General features: G+C 40.3%; 1 protein-coding gene across 6 annotated transcripts in view; it reads left to right on the top strand.

Annotated features, from left to right (window-relative positions):
* esrrga (estrogen-related receptor gamma a) overlaps positions 1 to 14,478 on the top strand; it is a 142,062-nt gene extending 127,584 nt beyond the window's left edge. For 5 of the 6 annotated variants that reach the window (XM_034581152.1, XM_034581150.1, XM_034581148.1 and 2 more), the window contains exons 7-9: positions 5,098 to 5,204; positions 5,314 to 5,476; positions 10,116 to 10,360. In XM_034581152.1, coding sequence (XP_034437043.1) covers positions 5,098 to 5,204; positions 5,314 to 5,476; positions 10,116 to 10,360 — 515 coding nt within the window. Of the gene's footprint in view, positions 1 to 5,097; positions 5,205 to 5,313; positions 5,477 to 10,115 lie in introns of all 6 variants that reach the window. The other variant, XM_034581147.1, reaches the window with a different exon arrangement.
* Positions 14,479 to 19,178: the final 4,700 nt, after the last annotated feature.

Here is a 19,178-nt window from a genome sequence, read left to right as displayed (position 1 = left end):
TCAACAGTTAACAAATAACAAATCAACAACGACTTATCACACTGTTGAAGTGCCTTGGGAGACAACATTGGCAGCACATTAGTATTAATGTATTTTCTTTTCACTCATTTGTTGAAACGTGGAACTCTCGTCAAGGATTCCCCTCTTACAGTGCACGTCCAGTTCCCCTGACTGTGCTGGGTGTGAATTCACTTTTACTGTCTTGTGTTAGTTTGCATGCTCTCCCTGAGTCTACGTGGATTACTGCTGGTACTCCGACGTCCTCCCACAGTCCAAAGACATGCAGATTAGGGTTAGAGGTTGAATGGAGAATCTAAATTGACTGTAGGTGTGAATGTGAGTGCTAATGGTTGTCAGTCTCTGTTTGTTGGCCATGCGATACACTGGCAACCAGTTCAGGGTGTACCCACCTCTCACCCAATGTCAGCTGGGATTGGCTCCAGCCGCCCCACCACCCTAGACAGGAGAAATGCTGTGTATAATGGACGGATGAATAATGTATTGTGTTACATTGCTGTGACAATGTGTGAAGTGCATTCTTACAGCTTCCAGACTGAGGACTCTTGATAAGTGTGTTAATCTTTGCTGTTGAATATGTTCTCAGGCTATGTTCAAGTCGGACAGAATTTCCTTATTACAATCTGTGGACTAAATTACCAGGGGTGAATTATATTTTGGTGGTTTTGCAGGCGAGCGCTCACAATGTGATATATAAGAAACTACATACAGGCGAACATGAATCATGAGATCGTTACAGATAGAATTTACTTTCACCTCCTCAATTTAACTAGTAATCTCTAAAATAACACAAATACCTGCCAAGAGATCTGTTATTTTTTCTACGGTTTCAGAATATAAAGGCAAGTCATGTGTTAATAACTGGGACCAGATCAGCATTGCAACCAGTTTTTGCACCTGTCATATTAATCCTTACACACGCGTGTAGAAAACCCTACAATAGGCACCATCATTCAAACACACACAGACTCGCATGCACATAAAAAAAGCTTCACAAATGCCACAATCTGTACACACACACACAAGTGCCTGGGTTCCCATAAGCATCACAATCAGCTCTCACTGGTTCCCATTTGCCCTGTAACCACAAGAAAATAAATATAGGCCTCCTGTACATGTGTGTTTGTGTGGGTCCGTGTAGCAACTGGGGCGTGAGAGAGGGCTATCCTATGTGTGTGTGTGTGTCAGTGCCAGACTGTTGTGCGGTCTCGGGTGTAAACGCGCAGTCAGGACTCATTTGGCAGACAAACAGGCCGCAGGGTGGCTGGGGAATCGACGTGTGTGTTTGTGTGTGAGTTTGTCTTCATGTGTGTATCAGATAGAGCAGAGGGAAGAGAAAAGAGAAAGAACGCAGGAGCGAACAGCAGAGGTTAAGTCTGTATGACTGCACTGTAGCCTCTTTCTGTCAGACCAATGTGCGGCACAACACACACACATATTTACACACACACACTTACACATGTACACACATGTACATCAGTACACTGGAGAGTGTTCAAATGTATGTCCTGATTTAACCTGATTGAGTTACCTTCATATAATAAAAAACGCAAATCATCCTTTCATTGTCGCAAACAGATATTTTAAGGAGAACCAACGAAACGAGTGTTTTACAGATTTGTTCAGTTTATAAAAAGTTGCTATTATGTCGATTTGTTCACTCAGTGTTTTGTCTCTGGACAGAATAAAAGTCATTATTAGTAGTATTGATGCAACTAGCTTTAGTCAGACAGTGCTCATTTAATTAGACAGTGTTTGGCTTTGGACATTTCATGTAGAGCTGTGAACAGATTTCTACAGATCTGTCCTCGAGGAAAACAAAAGCTGAGAAGATATAAATAGTAGTAAGACACTTGGTGTTGAATTAACTTAAGGGGAATTACACATCCATCTTGTTTGGTCCAGACCTTCAAAGTTAAGTCTGAATCAAAATTAAATGAGTTAAAGATGCCTTGGACCACTGTTCAGACTAACATACAAAAAAGTTGGTGTCTGTCTCACCATGTCTCACAGAGGTTTTTAGTGCGCTCTCTAAATTACAATGGAAAACCAAAACTAACTCATTTTCTCTTTTTTTACATTTACGTTAATATGTTTAATCAAAGCTGTAAACTTAATTTCCAAGTCCTGTACATGTAGCTCAGCCCATCATTGCCACAGCAAACACCACACCAGCTACACAAATACCACACACACACACACACACATACTTCCACACATAGTACGTGATGCCTTATCAACAATGGGCAGAAAGGAAATGTAATTAGAGCCAAATAAGGAACCTTCTTTTGTCAAGTGAAATCACAGGTATGAAAGAAAGGTCTCCACCCCTCCCACCACCACCACCATCTCTCCGTCTAACAACTCTCCTCCTTTTACTTTCTTCTCTCTCTCCTGCATCTCTCTCTCTCTCTCTCTCTCTCTCTCTTTCTCTCTCTCCATCAATACCTCTCTCTCTCCATCATCAGCACTAAATTCCCATTGATGTTTCTTTTCTTCTGCTGTATCGATCGCTCCATGAGAAGGAGGGGAGGAATGGAGGAAGGGAAGAAGGGAGAGATGGCGTTATCTGTTAATTAATTTGTCCTGAAGCTGGCCGCCTATTAATCAGACAGATAAGAGGCATTGGATGGCTGAACGGCGCAGACAGGCTGGTGGGGAGGGGAGGGGGTCGGGGAGGCACACACGCACACACACACACAAACAGAAGTACACATAGAGACTCACAGACACATATGTATGGGAATGTAAGCATAAACAAAGAGTATAAACATGCTAATAAAGCAAGAAACCCGCAAACTTACAGTGCAATTATGTTTATTATGCTCAAATAAACAGTATAAGCATACAAATCTTTCAAACACCACCTACCCACACTCACACAATCCACATCCTGATAAAAATCATTGATGTACCTCAATAAGAGAAGCTGCACTTTCAGCTCAATAAATTAATCATGAGGCTTTTAATTATTGGTGTTTCCTTGTGTGTGTGTGTGTGTGTGTTCTTGCACGCGTGTGCATTTTATATGTAATTACGACGAGATGTTTGTTTACAGTGGATGTGTGCAAACCTTATTATTAAAGAACAGCTAGTCGTGCGGACATGTTTTGGATGACATTTACACCTTTTTTTTTTACCTTGAATGGACTGATGTGTACTTATCATGTGTGCCCCCACTGGCCACAGATCAAATTCCATCATAGCGATGAGGATTGATTGAACCCTTCTCCCAATACCAGAGCCCTAAAACACACACAAACACACACCCTAAAGTTAAAACACACAACCAGTGACACCATTAAGTGATATTAACCCCTCACTCATGTCTTCTTCTCTTCACTTGACCCGAGGGTTTGAACAGATTCAATAAGTGCGTGTGTGTGTTAATTTTAGCAATGGCAGCGCTTATTTTCCCTGCTTACGATGATTGAAGTCCTAAGGACCCCCCAAAGACATCTGCCTCTGTGAATGAGATTTGTGTGTATGTGTGTGTGCGTGAGAGAATGAAGACCCCCTTAAGAAATTCACCTCTAATCCCTTCTGATGATTTCATTAAGTAGAAGAAGACACTGCCAGTTGGCAATGATACTGCTTCAGTGTGGTGTGTGTGTGTGTGTGTGTGTGTGTGTGTGTGTGTGTGTGTGTGTGTGTGTGTGTGTGTGTGTGTGTGTGTGTGTGTGTGTGTGTGTGTGTGTGCTGTCCCTGCAGCCGTGTCTATCTACTGTACATATGTGTGTGTGCTTGTTCGCAGTTGTAGATGGAATGAATTACAGCACATTACAAACAACAATAGCCTGCCACTTGGACATAATGAGACGCCTGCCATTACCCATCAACACACTGTGAGATAAGAGCCCCTAATGCACCTGCACACACTATCGCACACCTATCATCTCAAAAGGGAGGCACACGGCAGCAGATGTTGTTGAAGAAATATCTCCCTTCTCATCTGCCTGCTTCTCCTGGCAGGACGCTCCTCTCAAACACACACACACACACACACACACACACACACACACACACACACACACACACACACACACACACACACACACACACACACACACACACACACACTGTAGGGCTGCAGCGAGGTCTGGCAGGTGTGCTCACATGGGCCACTGTCTTTGCCGGTCCTATGAAGCCTAGCGCGCACACTCACACAGACTAGAACACACAGGCAGGTGTGAATGGACAGGTGTGTGAGCAGAGGACAGCTGTGAGGAAAGGTGTGAGTGGGCAGGTGTTCCATTAAAGAGACAGACAGAGAGACAGAGGGAGAGAGACAAAAAGCAAGAGACTGGTGCATTTAAGTAAGAACGTAATCGGAAGACATGAAAAGAGGAGTTCAGTAGAAAAAGTGAGAGTAAAAACAGACCAAGCAATTAGAAGGCAGAAAGAAAATGTGTGTAGAGAGACAGGACCTACAGACAGATGTATGTATCAAGATGGTCGGGGGGGGGAAACAGGTGGAGCCAGAATCAGACACACAGATGTTCAGTGGTAAACACTGACAGATAAAAGGGCATGGATTGAGACTGGAGAGACAGACGGATATAGACGTAGGCAAATAGAAAGACATGGATTGACACCGGAGAAAGCAGTAGTTTTGAGGCCATAGCAGCAATTAGAGTGTGTGTGTCTGTGTGTGCAGCAGCGATTGCTAGCATTGATCCATGGAGGTTGTGTCAGGGGGAGATAAGGCCTGCCTTTCCCCAGAGAGCAGCCCCTGGGCATGAGGGAGAGAGGAAGAGAAGGTGGTCAGCTGGAGGGACGGATGGATGGATGGATGGAGTGGAGGGAGGGAGGGCAGGGAGAGAAGGGAGAGAAGGGAGGAGGGCCGATCTTGACCCTCTCACTAGCATCAAAGAGGCTCCTTCATTCCCTCTGTTCCTCGTTAGATTCACCTTTTAAGGCTAATTAATGTACTTTGCCAGCATGACTATATTTTACCAACAGTGTCAGTAGAATAACATGTGTCATTGCCAAACTATAAAAAACACAGTGTAAAAGAGTAAAAACTGTTTAACTCTGATTTTGACTTAAATCTCTCTTGCTGCTCTTCTTTGTTCCTAGGTTTCTCCACACTGTCTTTGGCCGACCAGATGAGTCTACTGCAGAGTGCGTGGATGGAGATCTTGATCCTGCGCGTTGTGTACCGCTCGCTCTCCTTTGAGGACAAGGTTAGTGTCTCATGTTTTTCTCTTGCTCTCAAGAAATTATGTTTTTTAGACATATAGCACATGTTAATTTGCAACCTCTCCACCTCCCTCTTTTTCTTTGTTTCTTCAGTTGGTGTACGCTGAGGACTACATCATGGACGAGGACCAGTCGAAGCTGGCAGGACTCCTGGACCTGAACAACGCCATCCTTCAGCTGGTCAAGAAATACAAGTCTATGAAACTGGAGAAGGAGGAATTCGTCACTCTCAAGGCCATTGCTTTGGCTAACTCAGGTTAGAAATTCTGATATGATCATCTACATCTGTGTGTGTGATTGAGTTTGGGAGCACATGACTGAACAGGGCTGGTGGAGAAATAGTTAATCCCAGGAATCCCCCGGTCCCATGGGACTCATTTAAACTGAATCATTAAAGAGCCGTCTTCAATACTCCACCCAAACACACACACACACACACACACACACACACACACACACACACACACACACACACACACACACACACACACACACAAATATGACACATGACACACAGAGCTATATTTTATTTTACATGACATGTCTTACTTCTGTCTTATAAAGTCACGCACAGTTGTTATTATCATGCTCGTAGTCACACAATAGTCATGTATTCCTACAGTCATTTTGCACACACACACACACACACACACACACACACACACACACACACACACACACACACACACACACACACACACACACACACACACACACCTCCAGCCTGCAGACCACCACCCACCCCTGAACAAAGTGACCATCCCTTTTACAATTAGCATAGTCGTCTCTTCAGATGCCTGTTAAATAAGGTGAAATCATTAGAACCCAAAGTCCGTCAATAAAGCCCCCTCTCTGATGTATCCAGCTGCATCGACAGCTGACTGACACACACACACACACACACACACACACACACGCCTTCTTCCTCCCGTGACCCGTCTTTTGAACTTTGTCTTGGAAGCCGGCCAGCTCTTCAGTACTCTTTAATTACAAGGGGGGAGCTGTCAATACAATGTGTTTAAATGGGAGAGCTTTGAATAAGGAGGGAGGGGCCTTTTGTTCAGATTCTGCCACCATCGACACACACGGACATACACACATCGCAGCACGTTCACACACACACACACACACATTCTCTCAAATCTGCCAGTTTCATCTCTCTGACACATGCATAAACACACACTCACTTTGCTATGTGCTTAAATGTGAACCACTGAGAAATGTTTGCTCACACACATACAGTGCATACTGTCATGCACATGCAGAAATATTGACATATTATTTTCCTTTGGGCTACGTGTGACAATCAATCTCTTGGCTCTGAACAAGTGTGTCTGTCTGTTGGCGTATGAATGCTGCTGACTGTCTGGAACAACACTATCGATGATGATCATGATGAAGATGATGATGAATTATGTGGCTTTACCTGGTCCTTGTTGCCTTTAAGCCCATCGATGGCCCGACTGGGGTCAGAGTCTGGTTTATACATTGGTTTGACTGTTTGAAAAATAAAATTAATGTTGAAAATAAATTCACTTATAGTAAGGTTTCCTTTAATTTTTAAGGACAGAGTTGCTGATTACTGTTATAGAGAAGTCACTGTAGAGCTTTTATTTTAAATGTTTTTCTAACATATTATTTAGTCATACAGTAGTTTTGAGTTGCCAGCAGTTGTCTTACTTGTGAGGGTTTGCATCCAAACAAACCTAAGAGTTAATTTTACTTGGGAAAAAAGATCATATCTGATTATTTTAAAATACAACATATAAAGAGCTTATTTCTAAGAAGGTGGAACCCGAGAATGATTTCTGCTTGGCCACAGTTGTCTACATTATAGTTTACAAATTGTTAATAATTTTCTGTAGATTGAATAATCTATAAATTATTTACAATCTAATTATGAATTGATATCATTGTTACCACAATGTCAGACTACATATCATAAGAATACAAATCTTACTGGTCAGTCTGAATGTCCTGAATATATAGATTTAGATTTTTACTCTGAAAATGGAAATGACATGTTACTCTCGCCATTTAATCTCACCCAATAAATTAAGTACAACAATAACAAATCAAGATTAATCTCCAGAGTAATGTCTCCTCCAAAGCTTTCCTCGGTGTTAACTCACATTTGAAATAGTCGCTGTTTGACTGATTGAAAGGGAAACAGCTGACACCCGAACAGGAACTTTGCATCGGTGGCCAGACTCTCTAACTGCTCTTCAAGACAACAGATTGCTAGCATTAGCATTTTGAAGGGCACTGACACTAATTAATTCACAGGATGCTAATCGTCTGCATTAATGAAGCCAAGCCTTAAGAAATGTTAGCAAACGTGCCCCACATGTAAAGACAGCTAAACTAGCCATGGGAAACTGCAGGCACGTGTGTGTGTGTGTGTGTGTGTGTGTGTGTGTGTGTGTGTGTGTGTGTGTGTCTGTGTGTGTGTGTGTGTGTGTGTGTGTGTGTGTGTGTGTGTGTGTGTGTGTGTGTGTGTGTGTGTGTGTGCGCTCTGTTAACGTGTGTTTTAACAGCCTCATGTGCTCGTGCTCATTAACGTCTGCTGTTTTACTTGTGAGTGTGGTGCAGGTCACGGCACAGGCGGCAGCCATGTTTACCAGCTTAAATACCAAACACACAATATTAATCAAAAACTATTTCAAACTCATTAAACTTCAGTTTAACTTATGGTAATTACCGGCTGCGAGTCAGGAAACCACTTCAATTAAGAGGAGAAGAGGATTAGTTTTCATTGTTACTGACATTAGTGCTCTTTAATTTGTAGGTTTTACCTGCTCGTCCTGCTTTAACTGTATTAAATATTATTATTAAATATTATACTGTGTTAAATAAGCAATACTGCACAAGGGGCAGCTATATATTTGGCCTAAAAAACAAAGAAAATAGTTTTTAAAATATTTACATAAATACATGCCCCATCATATACTTCTGAATGTTTTCCACCAAGCAAAATAAAAACAAAAATGGACAAAGCACATCTTATTTAAACCAGGAAAAGTAGGAATATTTGAAAACCAATTGAAGCTGAGTTTTCTATTGATCCCTTAAGAATCCAACTCAACGGTCTGGTCCTGCATACTGATACATGCATTACACTCTATAGATCCAACACGTTGTATTTGAGAGTGTGTGTTTGTGTGTATGTAAGCAAGTGTGGTCGCACATTTTATGTGGAATTTATGTAGTCTGCAAGGTATTTTCATGTGTCTCTTTATGTATGTCTATGTGCATCCATACCTTTGTGAAGGTTGTGTATTTGTACCTATCTGGTGTGTGAGCATGTTTGTGTAAGAACGATGGATAGATCTCAGCTCAATATAGTATTATAAAGTCCAGAGCTGATCTCATATACAAACAACAAAGTAAAAAAAAAGGGTCACGTAGAAAATGCTTTTATTGAATAACCCCTATCATCTGACGTGATGCATCCAAATAAATGAGAAAGTAAAAAGGACTTCATAATAAAGAGTCATAACTTAATTTTACTCCCCTGACGTGTTAAATATTTTCCCACCCACCAATAGACATGGATTATTTTTAGAGGTCCATGCAGTTCACGTATATGGAGTTTCTATAGAGTGGGTGCATTAAATCAACATTGTTATTATAATGTGTGTGCACGTGTGAGTGTGTGTCTCTTTATATTAAACACCTTAGCATTTATTAATCGGTATACATTAACTTATAGCTCTTATCCTCTCGACATATCTGCGTGCGTGTGTGTGTGTGTAGTGGGGTGTGGTGGGTGGGCATGGGGGGTTAGCCTATCAATAGTTGCCTTGTGATTATTATTTAACATGCATGTAATCATTGATCGGAGACATTGATCGGAGGTTGAGAGCTAAAGGCCAGCTCACATTAAGACTTTGCCTCCCTAAGGGGCAATATGGAGCATTATTATTGAGGGACATTCTCAGCCTTTACAGCCTCAACCGCTGAAACACACCTTACATGCCACCTCAAAGAGAGATTACAGACATTTGTAGCCCACTACTCTCTCACACACACACACACACACACACACACACACACACACACACACACACACACACACACACACACACACACACACACACACACACACACACACAGACTCTCAGGTGTTCCTGCATCTCTCCATCATTCTGTGAGGGTATTTCGTTTTTTTCCCGCCCACTTGTCTCTTTGTCCGTCCATTCATCACACCCACAGATCCACACTTAAAAGACAGAGAACAGAGCAGCTCCTGAATTTAAAGCCCCATTGCTGGATAGTTCCAACTTATAGCTCTTATCCCCTTGTGGTGTTTAAAATTAAAAATGTATGCAGACATTTCCAAAGGGTGTACTACAATGTACTACATTTACAGTTAAACTTTAAAGGCTAATTCAATCATTAAGATCATAAGATAAATAGCAGTAACACCACAGACAGGGGGAGCACACACACTGACAGAGACACATAGTGAGACTCTCTGCACTCTACCTATATCAAAGTCACATTAAGGGTCCTCTGCACAATAGGTTCAATTTACATAAATGTATTTCCTCATTAAGAAAGAAAGAAAAAACATTTTGTACACATCCCCCAACTTTATCCATACATGTCCTTCTGTTAATAATAATCTTGTCTATTTTCCTTTCATTTGATAAATCAGAAGTCAAGATACAAAGCTATAGTTACACGTGTGCAGAGACTCACACTTTAATAGCTGAAATGTACAAAATCAGATCTTTAAATATTACAATAGGTCCTTCAGGAAGGGACTAGTTTCAAAAAATAAAACATAATTTTTTGACAGAAGTGGGTGGGAGCATATTCTAGAAACTTGTATTTTTAGTGTGTTTTCTTGTTATTATCCATATTTACGTTTTTCGACTTTCTTTTTCAAGACTCCATGCACATTGAAGACGTGGACGCGGTGCAGAAGCTCCAGGATGTGCTCCACGAGGCCCTGCAGGACTACGAGGCTTCCCAGCACCAGGAGGACCCCCGCCGAGCGGGCAAGCTGCTCATGACCCTCCCCCTGCTCCGCCAGACCTCCACCAAGGCTGTGCAGCACTTCTACAGCATCAAGCAGGACGGCAAAGTCCCAATGCACAAACTCTTCTTGGAGCTGCTGGAAGCCAAGGTCTGAGGACAGGGAAATAGATGGAGGACAAGCCAGACACCAGTCTGAACCACCTGAGCTTCACCTCAAAGTCTAAACGGCAACGTTGAATGACCTCTTTTTCTTTTACACACACTCTTACCCACACACAGACACACACACCCTCACAGAAATATGTCCCTGAAATACGTCCTTCTGATGCATCCCCCTTTGAATAGACAAGTAAACTCAACCTCTTACCTGAACCCCTGAAACTCCACCGTCTACGAGAAAAGGACGCTCACTTGACATTCTGTTGTGGGGACGATGCTGACAGACTGACATGGCCACCCCACCCCCCCTGCAGTATTACTAAGGAGGATTTCCTTTTAAGACTATTAACAGTCACATAACAGTTTCCACGGTGACTCAGAAAACTGACGACAGCAAGGCGGTCTCTTATGCATCTAATAACGATGAAGACGTTATTAATGACAGAAGGTAAAACGAGGATACGTTTAAAAGAAACTAAAAACTCTTCAATTTAGCTCTGAGAGACTCTTAAGACTGCACTCGTGTCCCCCTGCCCCGCCCTGTTTCCCCCTTCAGAGTTTTTTTTAAGTGTTCACGAAGAAAACATGTGGGGAAAAAATGAACACTAAAGAAGTATTAATGATGTTTGTCGTCAAATTACTTGTACAATGAAATTTTGATGGATGGACAGAAAGAAGAGGAGATTTGCCCTGCCAAAGAATGGAGCTCATCCATTCAGAGGATGCCAGCAAACTTTACTGTCACAACCCAACACTCTGCTTCTGGTTCGATCTACCGGTGGTGTTCAGTCCTGGGCTGTGAGAGCGCTGCTGGTTTTCTGTTCCACCACTTATTTCACATTGTTGTGGTTAAAATTTAATAAACCAGCAGGGCTCTGACTTTCAACGACCAGGATTGTAAACCACAGCTGTAAACACTTTCTGCTTCTCCCAAAAATTCAGCTCTTGGTTTCCCATGACTCCCCCCACTTCAACTACAACTTTTGCCGATTGTTTTTATTTGTTGAGGACCAGTGACCCTGGCCTCCCCAACAATATCAGTGTTTCCACACTTGACGTGGCTAAAAATGGTTTCAAACATTCTGAACACTTGAGGAATGATCAATACTCTGTTAAAAAGTAAAAATACGACTGAACAAGACCATTACCGTCAAAGAATGGATTCCTGCTTGGCTAACAAGCTCAGTTCTCATTATCTGTGATTCTACATATTCTGTCAAACGTTCCTCTCGTGTTTGGACGTCTGTTTGGAACGATTTCAGCTGCTCGGTGGCCCAGGTTCACAGCTCTCCACGTACATGTTAGTAGAGATTTCCGTCTGTTAATAAGAATTGTGCCATTAAGGACAGTCCAGAGCATGCTCATTACCCAGACGCCAAACTCGATGGTACTTCCTCTCCTTGCTCCTTTGCGTTCACTACTTCCAGCTCATCTCTTGTGTCAGATAAGAGATATTTTTCCGATTCATTCAGCGAGTGATTCGGGAGCTTCGGTCACTCGACGCAATACAAACCAGAAGGAACGGTGTGCTGACAAAGCTGACTGAAAAACAACTACTGTTGCTTTTAAATTCCTTAATTTCTTCTTATTCTTCATTTCTATCTTGAAAATAATCTTAGCGATGATACCAGTATTAGGGTTGTAAATAATTGTCATCCTGTATATGACATATACCACGGCTTTGTTTTTTGTTATTGATATTGTCCTCTTAAAACTGATTCAATCAATATGTCTTTCCCTTTTTCAGCTTGACCACTTTCAGCCATTATCATATATATAAATATATATATAAATATAACAAGTAATGTATTAACAAATCAGCGTTTATCTTAGAAACTCTGAGCAATAGTGGTTTTTAAAGGAGGGGTTTGTGCATATGGACTAAGTCTGCAATATTAACATAATGTGCCAGTCTTACATTTGGGAAAGAAGATGGGGATTTGAGGAGAGCTGGTAGCGCCTCCTCCTCTCTGTGTAACTTGCCATAAGCTATTAGGGAACAGTCAGCAATGCTTTTGTTAGTCACAGTTAGGAAGTAAAATGGACCAGGAATGTCAGGATGAGATGTGAACCCTGCACATGCTGTGTGTGTAGTGGTCAGTTTGAGGGTTGAAGACGTCATATAAGCAGCAAGAAACTAAAATATACAGTTTGCCATTATCACATGATTCAAAAGTTTCTTTTTAGTGAGCAGGCAGGTTTGACTGTCTCATTTGACCTGATTAGAAAGAAACAGATATTTAAAGTCAATAGTTCAGTAATACACAGTTTTTGTCGACTTTACGTTCAGGGTTCAAATTTTCTTCAGCCATGTGACTGAGTGTGGGGACCATGAGAAGTACCAGGTTAGATCTAGACTTGTACTGAGGGAATTGGTGCTAGCAAACATCATCCAGTTTAATAGGGAAAACAGCTGAAAGGGACAATTTCATGTTAGCTCACCACTTTCTGTTGTTTGACAATTTTATTTTTAAGTTACCAAACAAATTAAGCGTTAAAATTTGAACGTTGGTACCAAATTACTGAGAGTAATAGACTAAATTGCAAAGGGGAATTCATTACATTTTAAATAAGCTTTATTAAATTAGTCTCTGTCTAAAGTGAACAAATGAGATATTGTAGAATATAATTTTTCAAAATATGACTGTAATAATTTCAGACAAACTCTTAGCTTTGATTGGCTCAAAATGTAGAGAACACTATAAAAACCAATTATATCAAAACTATTTAAATTCAAATGTCTGGAAACAGGAAACGGAAACAAAAGCTAACAGGAAACTGTCTTACAGAGACATTTATTTCTTTGTGATACCAAGTCACTTTTATATATCATTATTTATGTGATTTTTAAAGCCGAATAAGAATGCATAAATGTGTAATCTAATATAAAATGGCAACTTGTCACAGCTGAGGAGTGCTGCAGTTTAAGTGTAGTTGATCTCTAACATCACATGCTCTGTATCAAACATCAGTATTACTAGTAAGGGGTATTTTCTCAGCCTTCTTAAACATTGTATATTGTAAATTATACAGAATATAATTCTAACATAAGACATTTTATTGGAAACAAAATCGAGAAAAAAAACAGAAAAAATGTAGTTCAGCCTCGATGTGTGTTTCATGTTTGCTGTTTTTTCTATCAAGGAAAAAAACTGTTTTTTCTTTCTTTTTTTAAAAAGTTTTATCGTTTTTTTTGTTTTAAAGTCCTGTTTCTGTTCGATCCCTTCCTCCTCTGTTGGGTCCTCTACGACGATGCTGTGTGCTTTTTCTTGTGGTGATTCCCGTTCTTGTGCCGTGTGCTTCTTCTTTAGACAACACAGAGTAGAATAGAGGCAACGTTGTCCGTCAGTCGGATCAGTCCGCTGCTGGGGGTCTGGGTACCGGGTTCTCTCACCATGAACCCAACCAAATATAAGGCTCTTCTTCGAGAAATTTAACTAGACCGCCAGAATCAAATGACAGTATTCATCTTCACCAAACTATACATGAATAATTAAATATTTAGTATCTAAATGAAGGAACACCTTACGACTATTTAAAAAGGGATCATTTGCGTAACTTTCCTATAGAGCAAACAATATACTGTATATCTTTAGGTTTAAATAAAGATGAGGTGAAAAGGCCATTTGAGTAATACAGAACTGTAGGTGACTCTTTTTTGATAAACTTGCTGTACATAACTGCCTTCCACACAGCTCTGCTCCATCATTAACTTCACTGTTTCAACAGGCAGAAGGAGAAAATATGAAGATAAAATTGTTATTTCTTCAAATATTTCACTTATTTCCTGTTTTTCAGCTTTTTTCCAGGAAAACATTTTGCTTTACAAGGTGAATCTGGCAGATGAAGGACGGAAGTAGCTTTGGCGTGGGTTGAAATGTTAAAGAAAAAGCTCTACATTTTTAATTTTCACTCCCTGTCCCTCATTAGAGTGGCGGACATGTTTCGGCAATCTTCCATAAATTAAACCGCAAAACTCAGATTCAAACTCAAATTTTCCCACAACCTTTGATAAACATGTTATTATACTCATTATGAATCTAAACAAATTCATAAAGTCACTGCATTGCAACAACACAAATTCAAAGATTCTAAGGTTACTCAAAGGTCTTACACAATAATTTGTGTAAATAAGCAGAAAGCATATTTCACATGTGCATTTAAAATTGGACTCTTCAAACACTGTAATTGTCAGAAAGATGGTATTTCTTACAACTACATGAATCTACATATACTTAAAGGTGTTCTTCTCTTACCAGTGTTTCCTTCTGTTATTTATTTATTTGTCAGTTGTCCAACTGTGCACTTCTGAACAATTCAACACGATGAAAGATGTCACACGTCTCCCTGAGGTGATTAAGGCTGAACTTTAATGTCTGATATTAGGAAACACTGATCTGTAGAAGTTTTCCTGATGTACTTTAAGTCAATCAAACAAAACTTGCTAATTAGCTCTTTGATAAATTCTGCCATGTTTGAAATATTAGCAGGAATTATTTCACCAGCTAACACCAGGAGTGAGAGTGTGCGTTTCTTTCAGAAGTGTTGATATAACTTGCTGCTCATAGCCAAGATATTATTTAGATGTACAGGCCGGAGGTGTTTTTCTTTTCTTTTTCTTTTCTTGTTATAAGCAATATTTCAATGACTGTACAATGAGGAGGCAAGAGTTGCACTTGTTTGTGTTGGGTTATAGATCCAAATGCTTTTGTATCTACCAGAGTTATTCTGCTGTTAGTGTTAAATCCATATAAATAACAACAAACCAAACTGGTATTTTCTATGAGGAGCAGTGGAAGAAGGACTGTCTGGGTTTTTGCAGAGTCACTGATAGAAAGAGTTTGACCTGGTTGCTCTTTGGGCGCCATGTTATCGCTCACACCTGAACTTAGATTCATTAGCTGCAAACGCTCTATGTAACAATAGTTTAGCTGGAACAGGAGGAGTTATTTAGCCATAGCGACAAAGCAGGATTGTCCATCTTCCATGGCTGCCCCCTGAAAACTGCTTAGGCCAAACTGTGTCTATCTACAGCTCTACAGTGTTAAGTCATTAAGTTGTATTTAATCCCCAAATGTAACTGCCACTTGTGCTGTGGCTAACCCTGCAGTCTGAATTTTGAAAATATGCAGAAAATATTTAAGGGAGAGGGAAAGTTGACACAATTGGATGAAAAGGATATTTGAAGATTGAAAAAAATGACCTTTGCATAGAGGAAAAGAGTTGTGGATGGAAGAAGAAGACCCTGTAGTGTTATTAAAAATGTCCGTAGATTTTAGATGTGCTTCACATCAGTAAATTAAAAAAAACTAAAAAACAATTACTTGTATATTTTTGTGATGTGTATCATACAAGTGTGCTCCAACAATAATGTCCATTTGTGTAAATGTATTTATTTCACATTGTATATATTGTTCAATGCAAAAAGAGAGACCTATGATTCTGTAACTTAAACTACTATGAGTTCAAACATTACGTGTTACTCCAGACTATGCCTTTCAGGATTATTACAGTAGAGCAATATCAATTAAAACCAGGCTTCCAGTTTTGAAATCTGTCTTTTGTCTCTTATTGTTCCGACAAGTTTCGTTGTTTCTGATATGGATGCATTTGTAACATACGGTGTACTGTACGTATACTGTACGGTGAATGGTTCAATGTGAAGGATTTAGTGGCATCTAGTGGTAAGGTTGCAGATTGCACCCAACTAAACACCCCTTGCCTCACCCTCCCTTAACAAGAGTATGGATGAAGTAACATGAAAGCATAGAAGGTCCTCTCTGGAGTTGGGCTTTATAGGCTACCGTAGGAACATGGCGGACTCTGTGGAAGAGGATCTGCTCCCACTGTAAATAAAGGGCTCATTCTAAGGTGATGAACACATTTATGGTGATACCTTAACATTTTATCTATTAGACTGAAAATGCTCTTGGCTGAATCATTTGGTTTATGATGAAATAGTCACTAAACTAAAGTCCCATCAGCCTCAACTAGCTGTTTGTGCTAATAGCAAACGTTAGCATGATAACATTCTAAAATAAGATTGTCAACTTGGTAAGATAGCATTTCCTGGCTGTAGCTCTTTTCGGAATCACAGACCAATGTCGCCCATTTGTTTCAGGTACCATCACCTCATGATAAGTAAAATTAAAGACAACAATGAAGGTTGGATGGAAGGAGGGAGAGGGAGAAAGAAGAAGGAGGGAAGGAGGGAAGAGGAAGTGGAACAGCTTGCTTCAGTGGGTGGCTAACTACTGTCCATTCTGAATGGCCCATTCCCCTGTTCTTGCCAAGGGCACTAAACACACACACACACACACACACGCCGTAAAACAAAGAGATCCTAAAAGCATAACCACACATGAGTAGAAAACAGTCTTCCCCTTCATCCTTCTCTGTCGGCACACAGTACTCTCAATGATTCTTTATAGTTTGTTCATAATTTGATATTCTTCGAGATTTTCCGCCTTTAAAATCCTCCTCTTTTCATTTACTCTTATTCCCTCTCTCTGTCGCCCTAACATCATACTTCTCTCTCTCTCCCCCTCTCTTTCTTCCCGATAGCCAGCAGCAGTAAATGGGATGCAGAGGCCAGACATTTAATGTAGCAGAGAGCTGTGGAGCGTTTTAAGAAGCCTCTTTCTAACAGGGGGAGCCCTGACCCACAGGCAAATATTTTTCAACCAGATGACATAAAAAGATATTAGCAGTAAGAGAGTGGGATTTTTTATTCCATTCTTTCCTCCTTTTCCTCTCTCTCTCTCTCTCTCTCTCTCTCTCTCTCTCTCTCTCTCTCTCTCTCTCTCTCCCTCTCTCTCTTTTCTATTTGGGTTGTTGCCTGGTCACCCAGCCCCCTGCACATACGTTTTATTTTACTTGCTTGCCTTTTGGAGTTCATTTATTTTATTTTATCTTTGATTCATTATTATGATACGATAAAAGCTACTTGAGCATTTCAGCTGCTGAGGGGCTCTTATCGTTAACCTTGTGGAACGCATGTAAGAGTGGGCTCCACATGCCGCATCGCTAATGGCCAACTTAACTCCTCTCTTCTCCTCCTCCACCTTCTGGCTTAATCTACATCTCTCCTTCCATCTCTCTGAATATCTTTCAACCATTTACCCCGCTCCTCTGCTATCTCTTATTTTCTCTCATGATCTCCTCCTGCTGTATTTATCTGTTTTTGCTCATATCTCAGGTTCTCAATTCAGCATTCATTCAATTTCCTTGTATTTCTTTTGTGTACCATAAAATGAAATTCAGCACAGCTCTATTCTACTCAACTCAGCAGTACAGGCTAATGAATGACACAGCTTTTAGTGACAGTTTAACTTAGGCACTAAAAAAGGATATAACCCCAATATGTCACTGTTGATTAGGTTGATGAGGTGGGTTTTTCGGTGGTTCAAAACTCAGCAGTTTGATAAGGCAATTGAAGTCACCACCCACAATTCATCCGTAGCAGACATTATTTTTGGGGTCCCACAGGGTTAATTTTTCGGCCCCATTTCATTATCCATTTACATGCACAGAGTTTCACTGTTATACCAATGCCACACAGTTATAGCTACCCATAACACATAATGACACCATTAGTCTAGAGAGTCATAGAAGCAGATATGAAGTGTTGAATGTTATGATATTTTCACAACTTAATGAAATTCAAAAGACAGAATCCTTGTTTGAACAGCCCATTACAATCAGTTACTGTTAACGAGATAAACAATTTGATGGATATCTGAGCTTTGACGTAAACAGCAGTTGTGGAAACATTAATTGATTAGGGTATGAAGACAACTCCTCAGTAGACCTTTGCACATAAGCACCTTATGTATTGGAGTGAATGAGTAGCAAAGGCAGATGCAAAAATAAGGAAGTTGAGCATTAAATTTGATGATTCTGCACAGTTTACCAAAGTAGGCAGCATCTTCTCAGAACATGCACCAAACCTGCTGAGTAGAAAGAGTGTCCGCAGCTGTATAACATGTTGCTATCCACCTATTTTTCCCAATATTGCAAAATAAGAGATGACAAATTTCAATGAAAACAGACTCAGTAGATAAATAAATTGTGATGTACATGAAACATTTGACTCAAACGTCCACAGAATGGATGAGATATCGTGGCAGACAAAAACATTGGACCTGTGTGGAGCCATGAGGAGACTGATATTCCTCCTATTCATATATGCAGCAAACATAAACATCATATTTCCATTGCATTTACCACTGTTAGAGGATTTATTGATTTTATTAGTTCAACATACTTGTACCAAGTAAAATGAAGAAGGCAATGGAGGTCATTTATTGGGCTGGTGAAAGATCTTGCAGATTTATTCAGCAATCCTAAACTTTAATAAAATGTGAATAACACAGTTACATAAGCCGACTTTATCATTCAGACCTCATACAGGAGTCTGATCTCATATCGAAACGCCTCTTATTTGGTTTGAGAGAAAGTCTGAATGTGATTTCTTGCCACTAATACGGTGTCAGTCTCTAAGGGTGGCCATATCTGTTTTATGTGCTGTGACCTGTAAAGTGCTAATGTGTGGCAGCTTCACACTGATGGTGTTTCAGAGGCCTGTTTTGTGGCTATTTAACCCTGTGTGTGTGTGTGTGCATTTATGTACATTTATACGTGTGTGTGTGTGTGTGTGTAGGTGGGTAGGACATTGTGTGTTCTTTTGGCATGTGTGATTTATATTTTAACAATTTTGTGGCGTCCGTATATAGTCATATGTAATCACTATTTATATGTTTCAAAATGTCGATGTGCCTGTGTGTGTGTGTGTGTGTGTGTGTGTGTGTGTG

The sequence above is a fragment of the Hippoglossus hippoglossus genome, chromosome 3 (genome assembly GCF_009819705.1).
Source record: "Hippoglossus hippoglossus isolate fHipHip1 chromosome 3, fHipHip1.pri, whole genome shotgun sequence".
Taxonomy (NCBI): domain Eukaryota; kingdom Metazoa; phylum Chordata; class Actinopteri; order Pleuronectiformes; family Pleuronectidae; genus Hippoglossus; species Hippoglossus hippoglossus.
Note: the sequence above shows the minus strand (reverse complement) of the source record. Positions and strands in the feature narration are given on the sequence as shown.